Source organism: Panicum virgatum, chromosome 6N (genome assembly GCF_016808335.1).
Source record: "Panicum virgatum strain AP13 chromosome 6N, P.virgatum_v5, whole genome shotgun sequence".
In the NCBI taxonomy this organism is placed as follows: Eukaryota; Viridiplantae; Streptophyta; class Magnoliopsida; order Poales; family Poaceae; genus Panicum; species Panicum virgatum.
The window spans coordinates 20,826,304-20,852,257 of record NC_053150.1 but is presented as its reverse complement, the minus strand read 5'-3'; the positions used below and the strand labels follow the sequence as shown (position 1 = coordinate 20,852,257).

The 25,954-nt window shown below is 44.0% G+C and overlaps 1 protein-coding gene across 3 annotated transcripts; it reads right to left on the bottom strand.

Annotated features, from left to right (window-relative positions):
• Positions 1-294: 294 nt before the first annotated feature.
• LOC120679177 (transcription factor IBH1-like) lies at positions 295-3,815 on the bottom strand. 3 transcript variants are annotated; one of them, XR_005677026.1, is made up of 3 exons: positions 2,968-3,813; positions 778-804; positions 295-715 (listed from the first exon to the last, which is right to left on the bottom strand). XR_005677026.1 is itself a non-coding variant. In XM_039960680.1 (2 exons), exon 1 carries the CDS (start codon positions 3,586-3,588, stop codon positions 2,992-2,994), a length of 597 nt encoding a protein of 198 aa, XP_039816614.1. In that variant the 5' UTR covers positions 3,589-3,807; the 3' UTR covers positions 295-804; positions 2,968-2,991. The 3 variants fall into 3 exon arrangements, 2 of the variants coding, with proteins under 2 accessions (XP_039816614.1, XP_039816615.1); XM_039960680.1 differs by having other exon boundaries at positions 295-804; positions 2,968-3,807; XM_039960681.1 differs by lacking the exons at positions 295-715; positions 778-804 and adding an exon at positions 1,166-1,938 and having other exon boundaries at positions 2,968-3,815.
• Between the last annotated feature and the right edge of the window lie 22,139 nt (positions 3,816-25,954).

Genomic DNA, 25,954 nt, shown 5'->3' with positions numbered 1-25,954 from the left:
ACAGTTTTCTGAACCTGAAAAGTCAGCAGTGAGAATAAACGAAGCTTGAAGTCGGTCTAGACTAGAATAGCTTATCCGGGCAATCTGAAGTCGGTCTCACAAAAACAATAAGCCAAAGCTGCAAATTCAGCTCCTTAGCTATCATACTGAAATGAGAAGGGATGTAACTACGCCACCTTATACACGACATTAGTTGTTTAGGGTAGTGACATGGTCACTAGAGGCTAAATTCAGCAATCTGCTTACGCGACTCATACTCTCGTGCCCGGTCATGTTATAAAGGAAGACAATAAATTAGCTTGGCCAACATCGTCTTTTTTATTTTCAGTACTTACAGAACACAAATATCGTGTCATATGCCAACATACAGAAACAGAACCTTCAAAAAGATCACCATTTCATCAAGATTGAAAACTCCACACACAGGTTTTTCGACCACCGAAAAGGGAAAAAAAATTGGTAGTTACTTAACACCAAAACTTCTTTCACAAAATGGACAATGGCTTTGTTCGTCCTAACAGCTCTCAGCTAGGAGATGCACCTATTAAACCAAGGCCCATCTTGGCCCTGACATGTACTTGCACAATAGTTACACCGGCAGTACCACTAGTACTAGTAGCTGGCTATAGTAAGTTGGGTCCCTGAGACATCAGCTCTGATTGGAGCCCTCCCATCCAGACGGCTTCAGTTGCGGTCCTTGCTTTTTGTGCATGCATGAGCAGTCTGGTGGTAAAGGATTTTCATTGAATCCTCCCACACCTCTCATGCAGGTCTGCAGATGTGCAGTCTCGCAGTTGCTGCTGCCTGCCATGAACGGCAAAATGTTACTGAATGTCAAGTGAGTATTTCTGGGAAATTGTTTGTCATGACGAGTCATATATTCTTCCGTATTCAGAGTTAGACTAAAAAAGATGCATCTACGAAAAATAAATGTAGTACCTTGAAGTTGCATATAATATCCTTCACTCCGATTGGAAAAAGCAAAGACATTAACTTTTCTATATTTGAAAGAAAAAGTTGTACGAGATGGAAGTGGAACAAGAGCTAAATGTTCAGAGCAATGCCTTGTGGAATGTACCACAGATGCAGCATCACACTTGTGTAAAAGAAGAGAGACGTTTCAGTCACTGACAGGAGGGTACAGGACTACAGGGTACAGTACTAATTATTAGTAACTCTCAGTTAAATTCAACTCCAAATAAAAATCCTGAATAGCTCGAAAATTTTCAGGTACGCCAATCCTAAAAATGAATAAAGGAATCAAGAAATTACATATATGTTTACCCAACATATAAGTTAAACTAGATCACACACCATACAAGCACTTATCTCCAGCCGCAGCTCCCAAAATGAGCTTCTATTTTCTTTTTTGGGAGCTGGCTTGTAAATTTTAGAGAGAAAAATTTGACACCAATTCCAGCCGAACTAGTTGAACAAAGCTCCTATTTTCGCACTGATTGATGGGGCCTAGTTGTCAGCGAAACACCGAAATCTTCTTCTGGCTTCTCTTCTGCGCCGCCGTGCGCTCGTCCGGCGCCGTCGCCCTCCACGCCCGCCCTGGCCGGAGCCCGCGCCGGCCGGAGCTCGCACCTGGCCGGAGCCCGCGCCTGGCCGGAGCTCGCGCCTGCCGGAGCCCGCCGCGCCAGATCCCGCCGGCACACCGCGCCCGCCTGGCCGGAGGAGATGACAGCGAGTGGAGGCGGATGGAGGAGAAGGGGAGGCGGAGGAGCAGAGGAGGTAGGAGCCGGCCGTCGCACGCCGCTGCCGCGAGGGCCTCCTCCACCGCGGCCGGCGCTGGAGGCGAGCGCGAGCTGCTGGCCATGGCCCCGCGTGGATCTGGCCGAGGAGGGAGGCGTGGTGGCGGCCGCCGCGGAGCTACGTCGCGGGCCCACCATGGCCGCCGAGGTAGGTAGTAGGTAGGAGGAAGACTACTACATACTGGAAGAGTGCAAATCCAAGCACAGAGTATCACCAAGAATTCAGAAAAACAGTAACGACAAGAAAAGAGAAGCAAATCCATGGCCGCCATGGAAACGCAGCAGCAAGCACATCAGTCCATGGCCTCCTTCCGCGGCCCTCCGCGCCGAGGAGCCGGCCGGGGCACTCACTGGCCGCCGGTGGGCTGCTCGACCAGCACTCCCGCGCCGCACCCACCCACCACAGCGCGCCCAACCTGCTGCCGAGCCGCGCACCTACTGCTCAGCGCCGCCCGGCCGGCCGGCTTCCTCCCCGACGCCGCCACGCCGTAGTGCGGAGAGCAGCGGAGGACAGCACTCGCGCCGTAGTGCGGGAGGAAGTGCGCAGGAGGGAGGGGAGGCGGCGCAGGAGGAGCGCCAGCGCGCGGAGGAAGGAGGCGCTCGGGGGAACACAGAGGAAAAGGAGCGCGTAGAGTGAATCTAAGACTGTCTCCAGCGGCGCCCTCCATCCCGCCCCCTACCCCGAGATGGAGGACGGGGACGCCTGTATGTGCTCCAATGGAGCCCCCTACACAGGCCTCCATTTTGGAGGGAGGAGAGAGGTCCGCCACAGGTAGGGGGCGTACGGCCGGCCTCTACCCGTGTGTGGGACCGTCGAGTGGAGGAGAGATAGAGTCCAGATTTTGATTAATAACAAGTTATTTTAGTTTTGAGGGGAGAGGTAATTAGAAGGAAATAGGTAGTTGGAGTTAGTTGGAGAAGGAAATATAAAATATTGGATGGTGGGGTATAGGGGGTGTGGTATGGAGTGTATTATTGGAGAGGATTTTGATATAGAGTGCGGAATCTGTTTAGAGGGAGGAAAATATTCCTTTTAGGGGGTGGATTTTAGAAGGTACCATTGGATACAGTCTAAGGGCCTCTCTAGTTTAGGGACTTGTTGGAGTGAGTTTTTTATTTTGGGTCTCTAAATCTTGAGTAGGGAGTTGGAATAGAAACGCTGCTGGGTTACTCTTACAAAAAGATAAAAGATAACACAAAAGCCACTTACCCTGAGATGAGATCACTGGCCTCATCAACCCAGCTTGGGACGGGATCCTCTGCACAGGCATTGCATGAGCTCCACCTGTGTCTTCAGGCACACGACGTAGTCCAGCGTCTCGCTCAGCAGGGAGAGGCCACGCAGCGCCTCCCCTCCCGGCACGAGGCTCTTCAGAACCTGCAGCCTCGCCGTCACCATCCTCCTGGCCGCCGCCATTGCGCTGCATCTCCCGGCCCCGCCGCTCGCCGCCGCCGCGAGCAAGCCCCTCCTCTTCCTCCCGGCGCTGCCGCTGCACACCCGGCGCGACCTCCGCACGATCCTCCTGCTCCGCGCCTCCTTCCTGCTCCTCGCCGCGGCCGCGGCCGCGGCCATCTCGTAGCCGGCGCCGCCCATGATGCGGCGCATGAGCGCCTCGTTGCGCCGCTCCGCCGCGTGCCTGGCGACGAGGGCGCGCGCCCACGAGCGCGGCGCCGCGCGGGCGGACGCCAGCGCCATGGCCACGTCGGAGGAGAGCCGCACGGCGTCGCGGCGCTCCCGGAGGCCCATGGACTTGGACGCCTGGCCGGCCGCCCGCAGGCTCACCAGGAGCTGCGCCATGAAGGCCTTCCTGAACTTCCTCGGGGCATGCATTGGTGTCCCCCACGCGAGGAACAAGAAATAGCTAGCTTCCCTTGCTTGCTCGATTGGTTCTTGGAAGGAGATGGAAGGAGAAGAAGAGGAGAGGAGGAAGGTGATGATGGGTTTGTGTTGTTGTAGGAGCTGCAAGGGGAGAGGGGTTTATGTGAATATAAAGCAGGTAGCTAGGTGTGCCCAAGAAAGTTGCATGTGGCCTTGCTCAGCTGCTATTCATTGTGCAGCGTGCAGGGTATATTGTTCTTGTTTGAACCATCCATTTGGATTTAGTAAAAGAAAGAGCCCTGTTTGGGACATATGTATACGCATTGTACTTTTTCCCTTTTTTTATCTGCCTGAACGATGAGCAAATTCGACTAGATGTTGTACTTACTTACATGATCAGATAATTAGTTATTTGTGTGAAATAAAGTATTAATTAGGTAAACATTACTCTCAGGTGATTACAAATATGAATGCTTTGAAGTTTATACGTGGTAGAGAATGAAAATTAGATTCTTAAAGTATCGTAGGATGAGACCTTTCAAAATATTAGTCTTGAATAATATGCTCATCCTTTTCATTACAGCACTTTGATTGGAATAGTAATTATTTTCGTAAGTCTGTGTGTATTCTGTTTCAACAAAGTAAAAAAGAATTAATGGTATGCACAAAGAGAAAAATATCTCAGACAGATAGAGGGACCCCCCAACTCGAACGGTCTTTTTAACTGTCAAAAGCAGTTATATAACTTCCACTGGAGTGTGCATGCATTGTTTTTCCAAGTTTTTTATATTTATTATTAAATAAACTTAGTGAGTAAAAAACAAAAGGTGTGAATACGAAAGATGGTATGGGAAAAGGAAAAGAAGAGGGGGAAAGAGTACACTTTCTGGAGGGGACAGCATGTTAGAAGAGGGTTGGGAAGAGGGAAGGGGATGGGCTGCAGACCATGCACATGCCTGCACATGCTGGACCAGCCCCACTTGGACCGTAATAACATCCAAATAGTCCTCACAAATCAATGCTAAATATTGTTTCCCGGAGAAACGAAGGACGTGTCCAGTCGCCAAAGCAGAATGACTAAGCAAGTCTTTGATTAGGCGTTTCCTTTTCCTGGATCATAGTAGCAATGTATTTCCATATAAAATTAAAGGATCATTATCAACTTTAGATGGTTATGGTAACTTTAATTTCAGCATATTTTGTTGCGGCTTTTATACTTGGTATTGGTAACAATTCAAACGTATCATAAAAGTTGCAACTTTGCATTAAGTCAGGTTCACCAATAAAAAAAGTTGCGTCTTTGCATCAAAGCGCAAGGAGCAATTAAGAAAGAATGATAGGAAAAGACTTGAAAATCATTGTACTAAAATTGTGGAGTGCACGGAGAGTGCATACTTTAGGTTCTTGAATACTTTTTGACCAAAAGTGTGATATTTTAAATGTAATGTGAATTGACCATCCATTATAATTGCTCCGTACTGCTTGATCTGTATAATACCTTATCCCCTTTTTTTGTTGCCTCCCTATTGCAGATATGCAATCTAAATACATAACAAACTCGAGATTCTACTTCTACTTACTAGAGTCAAGTATCATGGAACATATTCATTTCAGTAAGTAACAAAAACGTGCACCTTTCATGATTATGGCAAATTATTCGTGTCATATTACCACTTCATGTTCCAATTAAAGTATCATGAGGAATAGCATATATAATTATATCAAATAAAGTTTTTGATTGGATATATATAGTTAAACAAGAAGTTAGTGATGCAACGTTATCTAGGAACCAACTTCAATTATTCCTCGTATTGCTTATGAATGCACATACTAAATTATCCAAACATAAGTAAAACTTCAATTCCACGAGACTAAATGCATTATACAAAAACATTGTTGAAGTCTGCAAGAGTAGTATGCATGTTGTGGATCTTATGATTCTTGCTGTAGCAGCCTTGCATGTGTTTCTCCATTAGCAAGAGGCTCTCTCGACTTTGTTGGCTATGGCATACTGTGGTACTTCATGGTCAGGGCATTTGAGTGCAGCGGCAGTGAGACAGTAACATGGAAGCATGATAGCTTGTGGCTGTGGGGGCATGGTAGAGCCCACCATGCAGTGCCTTTTCTTCCACACCATCCCCCTTCCTCTTAGCGCCAAAACTCAAGAAGGGCACTCACATGGTAGGCACATGGGGGTTACTAATCCCATAAAAGCTAGCTACATGTGAATTCTATCTGAATTTTTGTCGTTTTATTTCATAAAATTCCATAAAGACCAAAAGAAATCTTCAATTTTTCTGGGTGCAGTGTATTTTTAACTCTTGTCTTGTTGGGAGCAAAAAATTAAATGTGTAGCTAATTTTTTGAAAACCTGCTCTGGAAGGAAGCTTCAAGCAGTCAAAACTGGTACATGTGTTGTTGCAGCACACTCGTGTGTTATCCTTGCAATTTCAAACATAAAATGAATAAAGGGGCTAATAACATAACTTGATCTTTTGTTCTCCATATGTACTAAATTTGCTTCTTGAGTTTACTAAGAACAATTTAGTTTAGTTGAATCTTGCTGTGTAACAGATTTTTCTAGCCTGTAGTTTCAGAGAAAAACAAATATGGTGTGCTCCACTAATTATGCAGATTCATTTTGCCATCTATCCCAGAATCAGACTAAGATTTAACAGTGAAGTTGAAGTCCCAGAAGTGTATGAATATTTTTACTTCCAAGTCAGAGCTACCATAACTAGTAAGCACAAAAGCATATGCCGCACATCAACAAATACAAGAGATCGTGAGAATTTTAGAACAAGTAAGGGGATAAGAAAACACTCACATGTCCCTCATTAATGCATTGGGCCATCTCCTAGTTACCTAGATTTTTGAGGAAAACAGTTAGCTAGATTAAAGGGAAGGTCAGCTCCTATTGGATAAATTAGACCAATCTCAATGAAAATGTCATAGTAGTGTTATGAGTATTATGTGTCATGCCACATCAGCAATTTTTTTTGACATTGCGGAGTCATTTATGAGGAGAGATGAGAGGGACTTAAAACTCAGTCTTTGTAATTGTGTGATAACACTCCCTGCTGAGACTAGCGTGGCCCTATCGCGGTGGGGCTAAAATACATTACATTTGTAGACAAAATTTGAGCACAGCAAACCTCCTTTTATTTGTAGATGGAGGGAGTACATAGTGCATGTTGGATATAATATATAGAGCTCTTTTACGATAATTATAAAGTATCAATGGGTACTTTCAAGTACTTTTACCTTGAACTTTTTTCTAGTCGTTGATCTATGGAAAATATTTATAAAAATTAAATTAAATTAGTATTCGGTCCAATTTTTTTGATACTTGGTCCCACATTTTGGAAGTACCAGGTATTTTATTCTAGGTACTTCCTACCTTTACCGTCGTAGGATTATATCAAATGGACGACTCCTATTTTTTTCAATCATTATAAAATTTCTCTAATATATTAGTTTGAGACATTTTGGAAATACACCCAAACATTTATTGTTCACGGGGCACCACTGAATTCCAAAAAGTACCTAAAACACTTCAGTAGAATATATGCCACCACTGAACCCATCGTATGCATATGTCGCCAGTCGTCCTTTTGGTATGTACCCATAACCAATCTAGTTCCTTTAGACACATATATTCTTGTCGGTGTTTTTTACCACCGGCTATTGATTCTTCGTGGATGCGCGTTTAGGAGCGATTGCTAATGCAGAAAGACACAAGGAATTATACTGGTCGGGCCGCTCGAAAACATAATACCCTATGTCCAGTCCAGTTCGTACTGCTCGAGTGCTCGTGTATTGCTTGTAGTAGGGGTTTACAAACGGACGAGAGAGGGACGAGCGTCCCAAGTATCTGGTGTTCGTGTGTGTGTGAATGGCCGCGGGTCCGACCGATCGGGCGTCGGGGCACCACTGAATTCCAAAAAGTACCTAAAACACTTCAGCAGAATATATGCCGCCATAATCACTAGACCCATCGTATGTATATGTCGCCGGTTGTCCTTTTGGTATGTACCCATAACCAATCTAGTTCCTTTAGACAGATATGTTCTCTTTTTTTAATTTATAATTCTCTCAAATCAAGTTGGAAGAACAGTATGTTCTCCACATTGCATTGAATTTCTGGACATGTACACACAAAGTTTCTGTTCCAAGAACTCGTGTTCGAATATTCCGAGATGATAGCACCACCTATTTCGATAGGGATATGTAACCTCATTCCTGTGAAACTGTACTATAATAAACAAAATAACATGGGAGACATGCATGAAGTGTTTTTTCCATAGTCAAAGTATAGTTTCGTTCAAGCTATCAGTTATCAAATATTATCCTTCGTAGGACCAGAGACAACTCAATGCCGATGAGCTTTTCATCAGTAAAATAGGTGTTTTGGTCCCTCAACTTTTAGAAGGTCCAATTTAGTCCCTCAATTTTTTTAGGTCAAATTCATCCTTATACTAATGTGATGCTCTATAGTAGTATAAGAATAATGTGAAAAGTCCTATGTACCTTTGGCTATTTATTCCCCTCCTCAATTTGCATGCAAAGTAATGTTGTAGAAAGTTAAGCAAACATATGCATGTTGTTCTTGTATAATCAAGATCGAGTTAAATAGGAAAGGACACTTCAGCACATATGGGATACAGTAAGCCAGAAAACAGAATAGTGCATCTGTTGTGTTCTATCTTTGATTAGTCATAACGACACAACAATGAAAATTAAGTATTGGAAGAAGGAGCCAAGGGCAAAAATGACGTTAACATCAGTCTTGTGTTAGCATGGAGAGCCACATCAGTATAAAGGACGAGTTTGACCCAAAAATAAAAGTTGAAGCATCAACTTGACTCTCAGATCACTCAGATCAAAGTTAAGGGACTAAGAAGCCTATTTTGCCTTTTCATCCATCTAATTCTTGGTGTCTAATATATCTAATTTACAAAAAGTTAGCACACAACATCTCAAATTCTGGCGTGGAGCAGCTTCATACATCTAATTTTGCTTGTGAAAATTTTCGGATTCGGGGTTAGTGTCGGACTTGACTGACTCGCCTAAACGAGTTGGAGTCGACATGTTCCCGAGACTGTCCGAACTGAAAGTAGGTGAAGTTTGATTCGACGATTTTTTGCCGATTTAGGGAGCGTCAGTTGTTTCGGCGGGTTGATCGTCGAGTTTTGCTTCTGGTTCCTTGGGGGGCGATCAGGTGGCCGGTGAGGCCGCCCGATTCATCAGCCGTGCAGGCCCAGGAACCAAAGACGAGGGTGGTGCCTTCTGGCACGGCGTTGGCGTCGCTTGATTTGGCCATCGAATTCGCTAGTGAGCTCGCCGAATCCCCTATTTGGCGCGCCAGCTGTCGGTGTTTAGCCGCCAAGCCTTCTTGGGGAAACCCTTAGCAGTAGGATTGCATACAAGGGATCGACTAGCTCTGAAGCTTGATGGTGCAAGGAACACAAGGATTTAGACAGGTTCGGGCCGTGAGGTGCATAATACCCACGTCCTGTGTGATTGTTTGTATTGCCTTAGGTGTTGTTGAGATTTTCCCTCTTTTGGAGGGGTCCCTGCCCGCCCTTATATACTTTGGGGGGACAGGGTTACATGGAAAGGTCCTAACCGGATACTGTTGGAGTCCTACTCCGACAAGGTCGGGTAGTTTTCCTTGTACTACAACAAGGGGGGACATTTACTGATTTTGTGTCCAAAGTTCAAGTGCCCCTCTGCAATGTACCTACATTGTAGGAGTTTCATGATAACTTTGTCAAACAAAAGATAATAACATAAACACAAAAAAAAAATCATCCAAATGGTTTTTTTATCAACCACAAGCCATGATCCAATACTCCATTAACATCACATATATAGATCATAACATATATGGAAAAAGAATTGTGGTGGGACGAAAGGGGGACATAACAGATTTTTGGCAGGACAGCTGGTGCTCAGACTTACTCCTAGGCGAGAAATTTACTAACCTTCTTGAAATTTGTAATGAGCAAAAAAGTACTGTGGCTCAACTAGCCCAAACAGGTTGGAGACTTACTTCTAGAAGATGGTTTGGAGAGAATCTCCAGAATCATTTGAAAAGCCTGAGAGATATTTTAACAGACTTTGCTGTAAATGAGGAAGAGGACTACCCAAAATGGAATTGGGAGAAGTCCCATTTTCACAGTGAAATCCACATACAAGCAGCTCTGCTACAATGAATCTGGAGCACATTCACTACTACAAAATATGCCTTTATTCCAGGCCATTTGTCCCGGCAGTCATTGGGCCCGGGACAATAGGTGGCTTTTGTCCCGGGTCCAACGGCTAGCCGGGCCAGCGGGGGGGGGGGGGGGGGGGGGGGGGAGGGACAGGGGTCTTTTGTCCCGGTTGGTGTCTGCAACCGAGACAAAAGGCGTTGGCCCCCTTATCCCCTTCCCTCTCCCCCCACCCGAGCCATTCAGCTCACTTATTTCTTGCTGTTCTTGGCTCGGGAGAGAGGAGTTCTTGCTCATTTCTTCACCACATTTGTGAAGATCTTTGATTCCCCGTCCATCCATCGGCGCTAAAGGTTTGGGGCTTGTTTTTCTCTTCTTCCTTGGCTTGTATAGCTCATTTCATGCTTTAGAAATAGAGAAAATGTGTAGCTAGCTCATTTCTTGGACATTTAGCTAGATTGCATATGTAGGTGTGATTTTGTTTTAGATTTAGATGAGTATGTGGATAGTAGAAATTTTTAGAATGAGTGTAGACACTTCATGTGATGTACTTGTATATATGACCATATTGTGGATAGTTGATTTTTGTATTCATGAATGAATTAATGAAATGAGTATATTAGAATTTTTTGTTTTATGAATGGATTATTTTGACACTCTAGTGATGTATTTATTCAGGCTCACATTGAAACCATCTAGAAGCTAAAAAACTCTTTATTTCGAAACAAGTATACATCATTAATCTCCATCCAACGGTGATGGCACTACCTTTCAGGGATACACAATGCGCTATAAGGACGTCGCGAATCGGTTGGTCGCATCACCAGCACTTCCGATTGATAAGAAGACAGCATTTGACGCAGTCAGCATGACTGTTGTTGTACTGAGAGCATATCAACGAGCACGCTGCCTGTGCCAAGTGCTGTGCCTAATAATCGTAAATGTTGGTGCTGCGACTGGCCGATTGGTGACATCCTTGTACCGCACCGTGTCCCCCCGAAAGGCAGTGTCATCACCGCAGGGTTGATGTTACTGACATATACATTTTTAGAAATAAAGGTTTATTTTTCTTCTAGAGGGTTTCTGGATATTGAAAAGAGTGTACTCCTGGAACTGAAAGGTGTCAAAGTAATTAGAAGTTATAGAGATTTCTTTCAATTAATTAGAGATTTCTTGAGGATTAATGATACATTTCGTCTTTTTTATATGATTTCATTGTTATTTGCAAGAGTTATTAATCTCATCATTGTAATTGTAATAGTAAATAATTTTTGCATTGTAATGGTAAGAATTTATAATTTTGTGGAAAATAAAGGTATTTTTCAGTAAAACATGGCTTCAGCAGCTAGAGGGAGTGGCGCCGGTGGGGGTGTTCATTGTCCTTCTGGAGAGAAGGGCACAACTCGAGTAGGTCGTCGGTCCAAAAAACCTAGTGCTTTTCATAGGGCAGCGCTCCGTTATTTGGAAAAAGAATATAGAGAATGCATGGCAAGGGGCGAGGAACCTCCGTTTGATCTTGAGGATTTATTGCAGCGTTACGGTTCGTCACCACCAAACTCGGAGGTTTCAGCTCCGCCATCTTTTTCTGCGCCAGCAAGAAATCCATTAGAGCATTCTGCGTTCCAACGCAAGGACGGTTAAAAACCTATGTGTTGTTGTCCGAATTTTTAAGTTTCATGTATAGTACTCCTTTGTTAAGTTCTGTAATGGATTAAGTACTCCTTTTAATTAATCATGTTATGTTACATTTAGTTTAATTTAGGTTTGATATATTTTATTTATTCGATACATGTAAAGAATTCAAATCGATTTATTTAAAATGCAGATGGACCGACAATGGATGTACAATGCTGACCGACGTTCGAAAGAATTCATTGATGGCCTGCATTATTTTTTGTCTGTGGCTGAGGCAAACAAGCAGAATGGTTTTATGTGCTGCCCGTGTGTTCATTGCAACAATAACAAGAATTACTCATCTTCAAGAATCCTACACAACCATATTTTCGCAAATGGTTTCATGGAGAAGTATGTTTGTTGGACGAAGCACGGAGAACAGGGGGTTACCATGGAAGACAATGAAGAAGAAGATTTTGACGACCACTTTCCGGGGAATGCTGGAATCGGTGCATTCGATGACGATATTCCCATGGAAGAGCCCGAAGTAGATGTAGCAGAAAATGATCCCAGCGACGATCTGGGGCAGGCATTGCACAATGTGCAGGTAGACTGTGAGAGTGAAACGGAGAGGTTGAAGTTCTAGAAGTTGTTAGAGGACCACCATAAGTTGTTGTACCCAGATTGTCAAAATGGATTGAAGAAACTTGGCACCACCTTGGAGTTGCTGCAATGGAAGGCGACAAATGGTGTATCCGACAATGGATTTTGTGAATTACTCAAACTTGTTAAAAAAATGCTTCCTAAGGACAACGAATTGCCTGCCACAACGTATGAAGCCAAACAACTTGTTTGCCCTTTAGGATTGGAAGTGCAAAAGATACATACATGCCCCAACAACTGCATCCTCTACCGAGGCGAGTACGAGAATTTGTATGCATGTCCCGTATGCAGTGCATTGCGTTACAAGATTAGAAAAGATGATCCTGGAGATGTCGAGGGGGAGCCTCCCTGGAAGAGAGTTCCTGCGAAGGTCATGTGGTATTCGCCTATAATACCATGTTTGAAGCATCTGTTTAGAAATAAAGATAATGCTAAGTTGATGCGATGGCACAAAGAGGAACGCAAGAAAGACTCGATGTTGAGACACCCCGCTGATGGGTCACAGTAGAGAAAAATAGATAGAACGTACCCTGAATTTGATTTGGATGTGAGAAACATAAGGTTCGGTTTGAGTACGGATGGCATGAATCCTTTTGGTGAGATGAGAAGTGGTCATAGCACTTGGCCTGTGACTCTTTGTATGTACAATCTTCCACCATGGCTCAGCATGAAACGAAAGTTCATGTAACACCCGGTTTATAAAAGAACATAAACCGAGCAATCATATACGTGCCAGGATCAAGTTACACGTATATACAACAGAATGAACAGTATATCATAGCACATATCACGAATAAGACATAATAAATCGAAATACGAATGTTATTTATTACATTAATGACAAAAATGTCTGATACAGCGGAAGCGAAGTACAAATGCGGTAAAACTCTCCGAAGCTGAGCAGGGTGCCACAGGGACGTCGACTGGGAGATGAACGCCTAGAAGTCCTCGTAGTCCTGGTAGCGCTGAGCGAACTCCCTCGCGTCGGCAGGAACTGAGCAGCAGTGGCGTGTCCAAGAGGAAAAAGTAGAGAAGAGGCAAGGGTGAGTACACAACTTGTACTCAACAAGTATAACACAAACTATGAGGCTCTAAGGTTGGCTGACTCAACTGCATTAGCTTTTAAGTCTTGGCAAAATTTTATTACAGCTATTTACTATGAGTTGATGAATTACCATAAACCCAGTTACATAGTAATTAATCAGAATTAATCATGTTGCTACTGAGAACCAAACCACAACCATACCAAACCCCGAGAGGCACCCCCTCGTCGGAAGGAGCTAACCCCACTAATCAAAAGGAGGATCTGGACCGCTCATGACCGTGAGCACGGCTAGTATACCAGTTTTACACTATGCAGAGGTTGCACATCTTTACCCACAAGTCGTGAGCTACGCTAGTTGTTCATCACACTTCCTTAGGTGAGATGTCTAGCAAACTCACTACGAGGCCTTTATAAAGAATCTCGTTGGTAAGGAGTAACCGCGAGGGTTGGATCGGCGACCATGTAGCAGGTCTAGTGGGCGTCAAGAATACCACAGACGAGGCCACTTAGTACGAGGGACATAGAAGCTTACCACCCTTGCCCCGCAGGTAAGTTACTCCAAACCAAAAAGACCTAATTATTACGCCAAGACCGTCCCATTCCAGTCTTGTGGTAGCGCTGTTGTTCCAGGTTGTCGCTCTATGAACCGGTCCTTATGGAGAGTGGTCAGCCAGGCAGTAAGCACCGTGCTGGCCCCCTAAACCATGTTTCTAACAAAAACCAATTTTAATGAGAAGTGAGCCACTCAAGCCACACAGAGGGCCACTCTCAGAATTAAGTTGCATATACCATTAATCAAATTAATTTAAAAGGACCATTATGTGTTATAGCGCGGCACCTAGCACAACTAACCAAAATGCATCCCAAGGATATATATAAAGGATATAAAGTGGCTAGGAAATCCTTATAGGCATACAGTATTAAAATGCAGTATGAAAGTGTATTTAAAGTGATAGGTTGTTCATGTTACACTTGCCTTCCTCGTACTGCTCCTGCTGCTGCTCAAAGCTGCTCTGAAGATGGCTCCTGGTACAGTGCTGATGCTCCTCCGGTAGCTCAACGTCTACTCACGAACACGTGGCCAAAAACAAGTCCAGCACAATACATACAAGCAAACAAAGGCAAACACTAAGAAATAGTAAAACAATACATGAAAACAGTGTACAAAACTAGGCTAGAACTACTCTACGCGTTACAACGATCGCATGGATATAAAGAACGCTTAAAACGGAGCTAAAACGCATAATCTAGGCTAAAAACAAGTTCTAGGGGCTTATCTGCGAGAAAAACTAAGTTCCAGGGGGTTCTCTGCAAAAACCGAGGGCCTAAACGTAAATAAACTAAAACTCTGGGGTCTAACTTGCAAAAACGTCAAGTCAGGACGGCGGGTTCTAAATCTAAAAAGCTCAGGGTTCAAAACATAAAAACCAGGACTGAACTGTAAATACTTTTACACAGCTCAGGACGACGGGTTAATTTTTATAAAGCGCAGGGGTTCTTTAGCAAAAAGGTCAGGCTGAACCGTTATCTTTGAATCTGGGCGCTCGGATCTGGATCGGATGGCTCGGGTTTGATGGTCCTTGGATCTAATCGCGTGCATCTGAAACAAATCGGACGGTCCTGGGGCTTTGGGTGCGCGGGGCGGCGGCGCGCTACCGCCGGCGATGAATCCCGCGGCGGCGCGGCTCAGGGCTCGCCGGAGTTCACCAAGAGCGGTGCTCCGGGGGTCGCTTCGACCCGTGCTTGGGTCGGGTGCGTCCAGCGCGTTACGCGTGATGCACCTGGGCCAAAAACAGGGTACGGCGGGGCTCTGCTCGCCGGGCATGGCTGCCGCGGCGGCTCTGCGCGGCGGAGCTCGCCGGCGCGGCGCGTGCGGGCTGTGCCTGTGCTAGGTTGTGGGCGCAAATGGGTCAGGGAGGCTCTACGTAGCAAACGCAAGACAACGCGGGCTTACGCGGGACTGTGTGGTGCTGCAGAGGCGTGGCCATGGCGGAGCGGCGGCGGGGGAACGCCGGCGACGGTGCTCTGCCAACCGAGTGGCCTACGGCCCAATTGTCTTGGCGCAAAAGGAGGCACGGGGCTCCAGGGTGCTCACCAAGGGGTTGCGGTGGACGGAGTTGCGGCGCAGGGTAGTCGTCGGCTGCTTCACGAAAACTGTTGCATGAACACCATCACCCATTGCATGGTCTCCAAGGTCTTTTTGTTCTGCCGCCATCTGAGCTGGGTAAAGAGGAAACACAGGTAAGGTCAAGGAAGAGAGAAAAACTCCATTATTTAAGGTTCTATCCTATTTAGACAACACTGCACAGACATTACTACTGATAACCCCAGATAGGTGTTACTTAAATCCGGGAACAAGGAACTAGAGCATAACTCTTTTGTTTCGTCTGAGAGATTTCTCAACTTCTCCAGTACTATCTGTAGGCCGGGGTGTCACAGTTCATCATGATGCTAGTGCTTATCCTGGGTCCAAAGCAGCCCGGAAATGACATTAATGTGTACCTAAGACCATTGGTCGAAGAACTCTTATTGCTCTGGGGCGATGAAGGTGTACAGATGTGGGATGAATACAAACAGGGAAACTTCAACCTACGAGCATTGCTGTTCGTAACGGTCAATGACTGGCCTGCTCTTATTAACTTGTCAGGACATTCGAACAAGGGATACAAAGCATGCACACACTGTTTAGATGATACCAATAATATATATTTGACTCACTGTAAGAAGGTTGTATACATGGGTCATCGTCGGTTTCTTCCCATCAGGCATGCGGTACGAAAGAAGGGCAATCATTTCAAAGGCCAAGCGGACCACCAAACAAAACCGATGCACCGTAGTGGTAAAGACGTCTTCAACATGGTAAAAGATCTAGAAGTTATTTTTGGAAAGGGATCTGGTAGCCAATCTGTTCTGAACGAAAACGCAATGGCGTCCATGTGGAAGAAAAATCTATATTTTGGGAGCTACCATATTGGGAAGTCTTAGATGTTCATCATGCAATTGATGTGATGCACCTCACGAAGAATTTTTGCGTCAACCTAATAGCATTCATGGGAGTGTACGGAAAGACAAAAGATACAGTAGAAGCACGTCAAGAATTGCAACGTATGGAAGAACGAGATGCCTTACATCCACAACAGCGAGATAATTGATGACAATACTTAAGTCCTGCCAGCTATACTCTTAGCAAGGAAGAGAAAGAAACCATGTTTGACTGCTTGAGCAGTAGAAAGGTTCCATCTGGATACTCATCCAATATAAAAGGAATCTTAAATTTGGCAGAGAAGAAATTTACAAATCTCAAGTCCCATGACTGCCATGTGCTTATGACCGAACTTCTTCCGGTTGTGCTGCGGGGGGATTCTGCCTGATAATATCCGGTTAACCATCGTGAAGATATGTGCCTTCCTCAACGCAGTTTCTCAGAAGATAATTGACCCGGAGAATTTGATAAAGCTGCAAAACGATGTGGTGCAATGTCTTGTTGGCTTTGAGCTGATATTTCCACCATCTTTCTTCAACATCATGACACATCTTCTAGTGCACGTTGTCAAAGAGATTGATATCCTCGGACCAGTATTTCTACACAACATGTTCCCATTCGAAAGGTTCATGGGGGTACTCAAGAAATGTGTTCGTAATAGAGCTCGTCCAGAAGGAAGCATCGCTAGTGCCTACGGAACTGAGGAGGTCATTGACTTTTGTGTTGACTTTATTGACGACCTTAAACCGATTGGGGTCCCTAAATCGTGATATGAGGGGAGACTAACTGGAAAGGGTACATTAGGAAAGAAATCTTATGTCTGCACAGATGATTTCTCATTCAAGAAAGCGCATTATACGGTTCTTCAACAATCATCCTTGGTTGACCCATATATCGAGGAACACAAGAAAATTCTGCTCTCCAATTTCCCGGAAAAGTCTGAGGCATGGATTACACGTGAGCACATGAACACTTTCTGCAGCTGGTTGCGGAAGCATCTAATGCATAACATGGATATAAGTGAACAACTGTTCTTATTGGCTAGGGGACCATCTTGGAATATCTTAACATACCAAGGGTACGAGATAAATAGAAACACATTTTATACGATAGCCCAAGATAAAAAGAGTACCAACCAAAACAGCGGTGTTCGTATGGATGCCACAGACAATAATGGAAAAAAGGACACATATTACGGCTACATTGAAGAGATATGCGAGCTGGATTACGGTCCCAATTTCAAGGTGCCTCTATTTCATTGCCAATGGGTTAAGCTATCTGGAGGAGGGGTAACAAAAGATGAGTATGGGATGACAATAGTTGATCTCAACAATCTTGGGTATAGAGACGAGCCATTTGTCCTAGCCCATGATGTCGCTCAGGTTTTCTACATTAAGGACATGTCCAGCAAGCCAAAGAAGGGGATAAACAAGCAAAAGGATGAGCCTAATCGACACATAGTTCTATCAGGAAAGAGAAACATCGTTGGAGTGGAGGACAAGACAGACTTGTCAGAAGAATATAATAATTTTGTTGCCATTCCACCTTTCGAAGTAAATGCTGATCCATGCATCCTGCTAGCCAATGATGATGCTCCATACTTGCGTCGTGATCATAACCAAGGGACATTTGTGAAGAGAAAGTATGTTACCGCTAATCCTTCATATACTTGAATCATTTTATATTATTGTATAAAAACATAATCGCAATTCGAATACTTTTATTATATATGTACTGTACAATTATACTTTATGTGTTATATATATTATTTTTTATATTTTTCACTTAATTACCAGACTCAATTATAATTTTCATTCAATAATGGATTACTCAGCTAATTTTATTTATTTCATGAAATTACATTCACATTAACACACTATACTCTCTCACTAACACACACAATCTCACTAACACACACACTATCTCTCAAACTCACACACTACTCATTAATATCATGAAATTGCTTAATTTTATCTAAAATTCACTTTTTAAACGTTAATATCGTGATAGAATCCACTTTCTGTCGAAAAGCAATAGTTTGAAAAATTTGTTCACCTAATATATTTTTGCATGGTCAAAATAACAAATATGATTTCAAAAGAATTAGATATTTCATTGACCCAATCACTTGAATGAAAATTAATTTTTTTTGTTGCGTGTATCAAGTTTATATAGAGATAAGAAATTTTGTTCCATAATTTTTAAAATCAAAATTTATTAACTGAATTAACAAATGAAAGCCTATTTTAAAAGAGAAGTAAAAAGAAACAAAAACAAACATAAGATTTGACGGGAATGAGGGAAAACGGGCCCCTTTTGTCCCGGGTGGTAGATCCACCCAGGACTAAAGGTGGGCCGCGGGCTGGGAATTTTCCCGGCCCGCCCAAAAATACCTTTTGTCTCGGGTGGAGCCACTACCCGGGACAAAAGGGCCTTTTTTTCCGGGTCGTGGATTCACCCAGGACAAAAGGGCCCCCATATATATCTTCCCCTCGCCCCCTTTTCCAACACTTAGCCTTCTGCGCCGCCCCGACCGAGAGCTCCGCACCGCCGCCCCGAGAGCTCCGCGCCGCCACCCCACGACCCCGAGACCGCCACCGCTTCGTGGCCCCGACCACCGCCCGGAGGACATCCCCGCCCAGTGCGCCGCCGTCGTCCTCCCCGAGCGCCGCCCGGAGGACTACTTCCCCGCCCAGTGCGCCGCCGCCGTCCTCCCCGAGCGCCGCCCGGAGGACTTCCCCGTCCAGAGGACCGCCTCCCCGAGTGCCGCGCCCAGAGGATCGACGCGCTGCGCGGCCTCGTTGTCCCCGACCTCCGCCTCGCCCGTGCGCCGCCGCCGAGCCCAGCCGTCGCCGCGCCTGTGCACCGCCACGACCTCGCCGCCGTATGTGAGCACGCCGGCTGTGGGCCGCCGCCACCCCGCCCGCAAACCCTAGATTTTTTTTGTGAATTAGGCTCAAATTTTAGTGATTTATGACCAAATTTTAGTGAATTTTGTGCAAATTAAAACCATAATTTGATGTAAATTAGGTGTTAATTTGTTTAATGTATTTAATGTGTTAATTTACAAATTTGAGGATATGAAATTTGTTTAATGTGTTAATTTGTAAATTGTAAATTAGGGTATTTAATTTGATGTAGTATGAAATTAGTTGATAATGAATTTTAGTAAATTTAATTTGTTTAATGTGTTAATTTTTTTGTGTGAATTTCTTAAATTGTAAATTATGGTATTTAATTTGATGTAAATTAGGTGTTAATTTATTTAATGAGTTAACTGTATAGTGAAATTATATTTAATTTGTAAATATATGAATGTGTATGTATATGTGTGTATGTATATGTGTGTATGTGTGTACGTATGCCGATCCAATCCTCGTCCAGCTAAACGTACGCCGATTTGATCCTTGTCCATCTAAACGTAGGCCGATCCAATCCTCATCCATGTAAACGTTGTTGTCCCATCCAATACTCGTCTATCTAAACGTACGACGATCCAAAGAAATGTCCAGCTAAACGAAGTCCGATCCAAAAATAGTCTCCTTCTCGATCGGGGCAAATAAGGACTTTTTGGAATCCTTGTGACTAGATCTATTCAGTATAGTCATAATATGTGAATTACTTAGTGAATATTTTATTGAATTACTTAGTGACATACTTGGAATTACTTAGTCAATATTGATGTGAATTATTTAGAGATTTTTTAAGGGTTTTATTTGTATTCATATTTTAGTTACGATGGACCCGCAACACACAGACGCGGAAGACGAACAGTTCCTGTTGAATATGATTGGCGAAGGTCAAGGAGATGTCGCTGAACAAGCTGATGATGGCAGTAATACCGACATAAATTTGAATATGTCCGGTGATGGAATTGAGCCACCATCTATTCAGGATGACACTGCTGCTGAACAAAGTGCTAATGTACATATCACAACTATACTTATTTGTAGTGACAATCATATTTTCATCTGAATCTATATGAATACTATGAATGTTTTTTTTATAGCCGTCTGGATCATCATCGCAGCAGAAAAAGATGAAGCGAGGCCCAACAAAAAAACTGGAAGGGCGGTTCATTATAACGGAAGTTGGTCCAGATGGTGAACTGATCGCTCCAGAAGCTGCCGCCAAAAAATTCATAAGACAATCCGGATGTATTATCAGGGACCACATCCCGATCAGCTTCAGGCTCTGGAAAGCTTCCAATCCAAGCGAGGAACGGGATGCGGTACCCGAAAGAGAAAAAGAATGGTGCTGGCGGGAGCTTAAGAAAAACTTCACGGTTCCAGCTGAATCCGAAAAGATATGCAAGTGCTGGACCCTGAGTAAGATGGCCGAACAGCTGCAATCATTCAAGAAAATTTGACGAAGAAATATATCAAGACCGGGACCACACCCGTATTTACCGGCGAGCTCGAAAAGCTCAGGGGTCACTGGGATGCATTTATGGAATACAAGTCTTCAGAGCTTGGGCTTCAGAAGGTGCAGAAGGCCAAAGACAACGCCTCGAAGAAAGTGTACCATCACACTCTAGGCCAAGGAGGTTACAAGCTTGCAATACCCAAATGGGAGAAGATGGAGCAGAATCTGCTTGACAGAGGCATCCAACCTGCGACCATGAACTGGCCTGAAAGGTCAAGGACCTGGTTTTATGGTCACGGGGGAAGCTTGGACCCATTGACTGGTGACTGCATCTATGGGCCAAACATCCAGCGAGCAGCCTAGAGACTACAGGAGGCCATACAAGCAGTGGCCGAGGGAACATTCCAGCCGGATAGAGAGAGGGACGAGCTAACTTACGCCCTTGGGAATCCAGAGCATCCGGGCCGCACAAGAGGCAAAGGCGTGGTTCCGTGGAAGTATGGATTCAGGGATTACATTGAATCATATAGAAGCCGGCAAAGAAGAAAGAATGATGAGCGGGAGCACTTGCGAAGGCTAGAGGAACGGCTCAAGTCACATGATCAAAGACTGGAGGAAGAGGTTCAACGCCAAGTGGCCATAGCAATGAGCCAGCAACAGCAAGCGCAAATGGTGCCTCCAGAGCCTAATGTCGCAGCCGATCATCTGTCTCAGTGGAAAAGCAGCTGCGCTTCCACAGACGTCGTTGTCGCCGAGCCAACGGGGATCCAGGCTGCAGTTGAAGCGACAGCCCCGCAGTGATTTCTAGTGGATGAGATCACCCAGCGGACACCTTGTGACCTGCAGACTGCCGTTAAGAACTTAAAGTTCACTGTTGCGTACGGTACCGCCATGCCAACCCATCCAGGTGACGTGTACCACGGGTAGCAAATTCCGCCAGGATACACAAGAGTTGGCGTGGAGCAGGTGTGCCAGGGTTGGGAGACGCTCGAGCTTGATATTCCTAGAGACGATGGGGAGAGGACACTAGCAGAAGCCATTCATGGCTACATCCTATGGGATAAGCGCTACATTGTCCTAAAGTCGGATGATCAAACACCAAGACCGGCATCTCAGCATGCCTCTCCAAGGCCGGCATCTCCGCAAAACTCCCCAAGGGCAGCACTGTCTCGGCAAGGTTCACCGGCACATTCTCCATCACCATCATCTCATGCGCCGATGAACACTCAAGCGTCACCGTCGCCTCCATGGTCACCCCCTCCGCCGCCGGCAAAGAAGCAGAAACGGCCGCCGGCAAAGAAGGTAGCTGCACCGGCTAAGGAGCCTCCGAAGAAGAAGGAAAAGGAGAAGAAAACTAAGGAGGCTCCTATTAAACCCTAGGACATGAGCCTTGAAGAATGCGATCGGATAACTCAAGAAAGAGTTAAAGAGCACTTCAAGCCGAAGCCGAAGCCGGAGCCCGAGAAAGTGATAAATCTGATAGATTTGAAATTTTTTAAGGGAATGTGCGAAGAAAATAAGAGAAAATTCATTCCGAGAGACCCCCTTCAGACTACGAACGCATAATTATCAAAACTACTGAGAAAAAGAAGAGACAATCAAAGTCGTCGTCGTCCGACGTTCCACAGCTCGGAGCCCAAAAGAAACAATCAATAGAGCCTCTCGTAGTGGGACAGACGATGCAAGAACAAAACTTTGTTACATTTTTGAAAGAATCAAACCTGACGGCGGCTCAGATTGCAGGGGAGAAGATATTCCAAAGGCCGATTTGGTCATCAAATGGACGTATGAGATCGGCAAAACTCTTGTACCCCCCGAAGTAGTGTCCATGCTTCCAACGCAAATGTATAAGCTGCACCAGCACTACATGCGTGCGATGGCCGATTGCATCTTCATGCAGGGCGCAAAGATTAAAGATGACGATTTCTTACGGGGGGAGGCCATTATATGGATAAACTGGGAAGAAATTTACTAAATATTCCATCAGGTGGCCCTCGACATCTATATGGTCGGCTTGTGGGTTCTGTAAGTATTTTACTCTCCTTACTTATTGTTTTGCATGATCTCAACATACTGATCTCTTGATTTATTCGGTATCATGTAGAATGGAGATACATACTTGCAGGAAAAAGGGATACTCTTACCTCGGCTTCATCGACCCAATTACTTGTAATTGGAGGATTCTACGTGACAATGCCGATGAGCTATACCAAAACTTGTTCAAGTACATAAGCATTCATCACAACAAGCAAATGATATTGTTTCCTTACAACTTTGCGTGAGTGATTCCTTCCGTCTAACTCTTTCTATTCTGTAATCGAATTGTTTAAACCTTAACTACCAAGAACTGCCTTCGTATAATCTTGTAGTGAACACTGGGTCCTAATTGTCATAATTCCCGAGAAGAGCCTACTCGTGGTTATGGACTCATTGAGGAGACCTCCAGAACAATACGAAAATCTTCTAAACATGATGAAAAAGTAATTCTACCACTACTCTGTCGATGGCTGATAATTTGAATCACTTTGTTACTTGACTATAATTGTTCTAATCATGCACAGGATTTGGAAAGAATTCGCTAAAAATCATCTAGGCAAATTTGATAAGGAATTGAAGATCAAGACAGATTTTGCGGTATGCACTTGGATGATTCATTGCACGATTCATTAGTTTTATTATATATTCATGTAAATACCTGATAATTTCTTCTCTCTTAAAGTGTATGAGGCAGAAACAAGGCACTAATTTATGCGCATACTATGTATGCGAGAACATCCATGGTCTGGTAGGTCCTCCAAAGGGCTGGACAGATTGGGAGGAGGAAGTAAGTAAAAAAACTTGTTAATATTTGAACTCATATTTTAATTAGTCGAAATTTATTATCCCCTTTTTCCATAGGTCGAGGAAGATGCGCGATAAACTCATATCGGAGGAAAAGATTATGGCGATTCAAGAACAATTCTCCGGATTTATTGTTGAGCAAGTCCTCGATACAAAAGGACGAATTCTACTATGATGGAATATCTAATATTGACAATCGCAGCAAATATGATAATATACGCGTATATATGTAATTAAGAACGAATATACCTATGTAAATATATATATATGTGTGTATGTATTAAATTTCTATTTATGAGTATGTATGTATTATATATATAAGCACTCCAATAATATATATGTGTATATATATTTATATAATATTGGTCCTAGACATTTTTATATGTAAAGGAATTCACATGTATAGATATGTGTATACATATATATAAGTGAATTAATTTATATATGAAAACTATCTAGGACAAATATTATATAAGTAACTATATATATATTCATATATATATATATATTAGTGGAGATCATACACACTGAATTCCAATACATAAGTTTAATTGAAATAGAAAAAGAATTGATAAAAGAAAAACATGGAAAAAAGGGACCTTTTGTCCCGGGACAAAAGGGTGCGCCAGCCACGTGAGCGCTGGAGCACCTTTTGTCCTGGTTGGTGTTACCAACCGGGACAAAAGGTCCTCTTTTATCCCGGTTGCCAGACCCGGGACAAAAGGGCGCCCCCTTTTGTCCCGGACTGGCGTTCCCGGTTAGGAAACCGGGACAACAGGGGTTTCCCAACCGGGACAAATCAACATTTTTGTAGTAGTGATTATTGGATGATATGGCCTGCAAAAATACCACTAAAAATAAAGATCTGGATTTGGCCAATAGAACAAAATGCCATTCTTACCAAAGATAATTTGACTAGAAAAAACTGGTCTGGTGACATCAAATGCTCCTTTTGCAGCGAGAATGAAACGATCTTACACTTGTTCTTTGAGTGCAATGTTGCCAAATATGAGTGCAATGTTGCCAAATATGTTTGGAGTCTGGTGGCCTTTGTCATAAGGGCAGACAGTAGGCCTGCTTCCTTTTCTCGATACTGGCTCTAGATTTCTAGGATTATTAAAAATAGAACTCATTTCTATATGGTGGGGTTGGCTGCGATATGTTCAGTGGCGGGCCCAGCAACTGAACAATGGGTATTCAAAATTGGCAATATCTACCATTATACATCTATTTTTAACATTTATAGCTAATTATAACTTTGAATACCAGTGATTAGCAAAAACAATGGGTATTCAATGCATACCCATGAATACCCTTTGGGCCCGCCCCTGGATATGTTGGGCCATCTGGAAAAAAACAAGGAAGGCACATCTGCTTTGAAAAGAAAATGGTCTCACCTCCAACAGGAGATAATTTCTTAGCTACCTCCTTTATCTACTACTAGGCAGGTCTTCAAAAGGGAGATGGTTGAGAAGAGCTGGAGGCCGGTGCGGGGGTCCTCAAGACAGCGGCAACCCACTTGCACCCCCGCAACCCTGAAGATGCAGGAATGGTGCTGCTTGTATGTAAAATGGCCCCTAAGCCATTATTTGTGATTTTGGTGATGGAATAACAACATAATCATTGAGAATAACATTTTTGTCAAGATATATTTTCAAACGTATTTTAGATCCTAAGGATGAATTTCAAATGAAGCCATCCAAATAATTGTCCTCCAAATTGTTGACACCCAAGATTGACCTATGGAGAGTTGAAGAGAGAGGAAACATAGAAAAGACAAAGATTGCCTTGGACCAAAGGGAATATGAAGTTAAAGTGAAGAATAGAGTTTACCATTGGATAGCTCTCATCAAAATGATTGAAATGGACATTTGGATGACCTCAATCGGACTCCGGATGAGGGAGTTATGGTCAATGGATGTTGAAACGCTACAGGATGACTGAATGATTCGGTGGTACTACCAAATGCTTCGGTCAATCCAGAGAGGCCAATAGAAACCCCATTGTGACCACATCTGTACGACCGAACTAGTCGGTCTGTGGGAGAATTGCGACTGTGAGCTGTTGCAATGGCAAGTTTTTTTGCTCAGCCAATTCAATGGGGTTAGAGCTTGGGGGAAGTTTTATACTTGTGTTCTAGACATATTAAAGTGCTCTAGACACCAAAATTCCCAAGAAAAGATTAAGGCAATTAGCATAAGTCTTAGGGCTTGATTAGTGCTAGTTTAGGCCGCTTAGCGGATTACTTTAGGTGTTAGCCTAGAGTTAGGTGAGGTTTGCACACCTCATTTCTTTCGATGCTTGCGTGCACCAAGTGTTGTAAATTCGGGGCTTATAAGTCTTGCGAGTCCCTCCAACCGAGTTTTTGGATAGGCCGTTGGTGCTTGTGAGAGGGGAGGAGAGGCCCTCGGCAATTTACTGAAGCTCTACCTAGTGAAGATGGCGGGGAGCATCCGGGAGAGGCAAGGTGGACCAACTTGCGCATGGGGAAGGCCCATGCGCGAGCATTCCTTCGCGAGGGCTCCAACGAGGATTAGTAGAAAGCGAGAGCTTTCTGATACCTCGGAAAAAACTTACCATGCTAGAAGTTTGCATTCTCTACCTCATCTATATTCCACATTATCTTTTCCACTTACATTCCGCATTTAATTT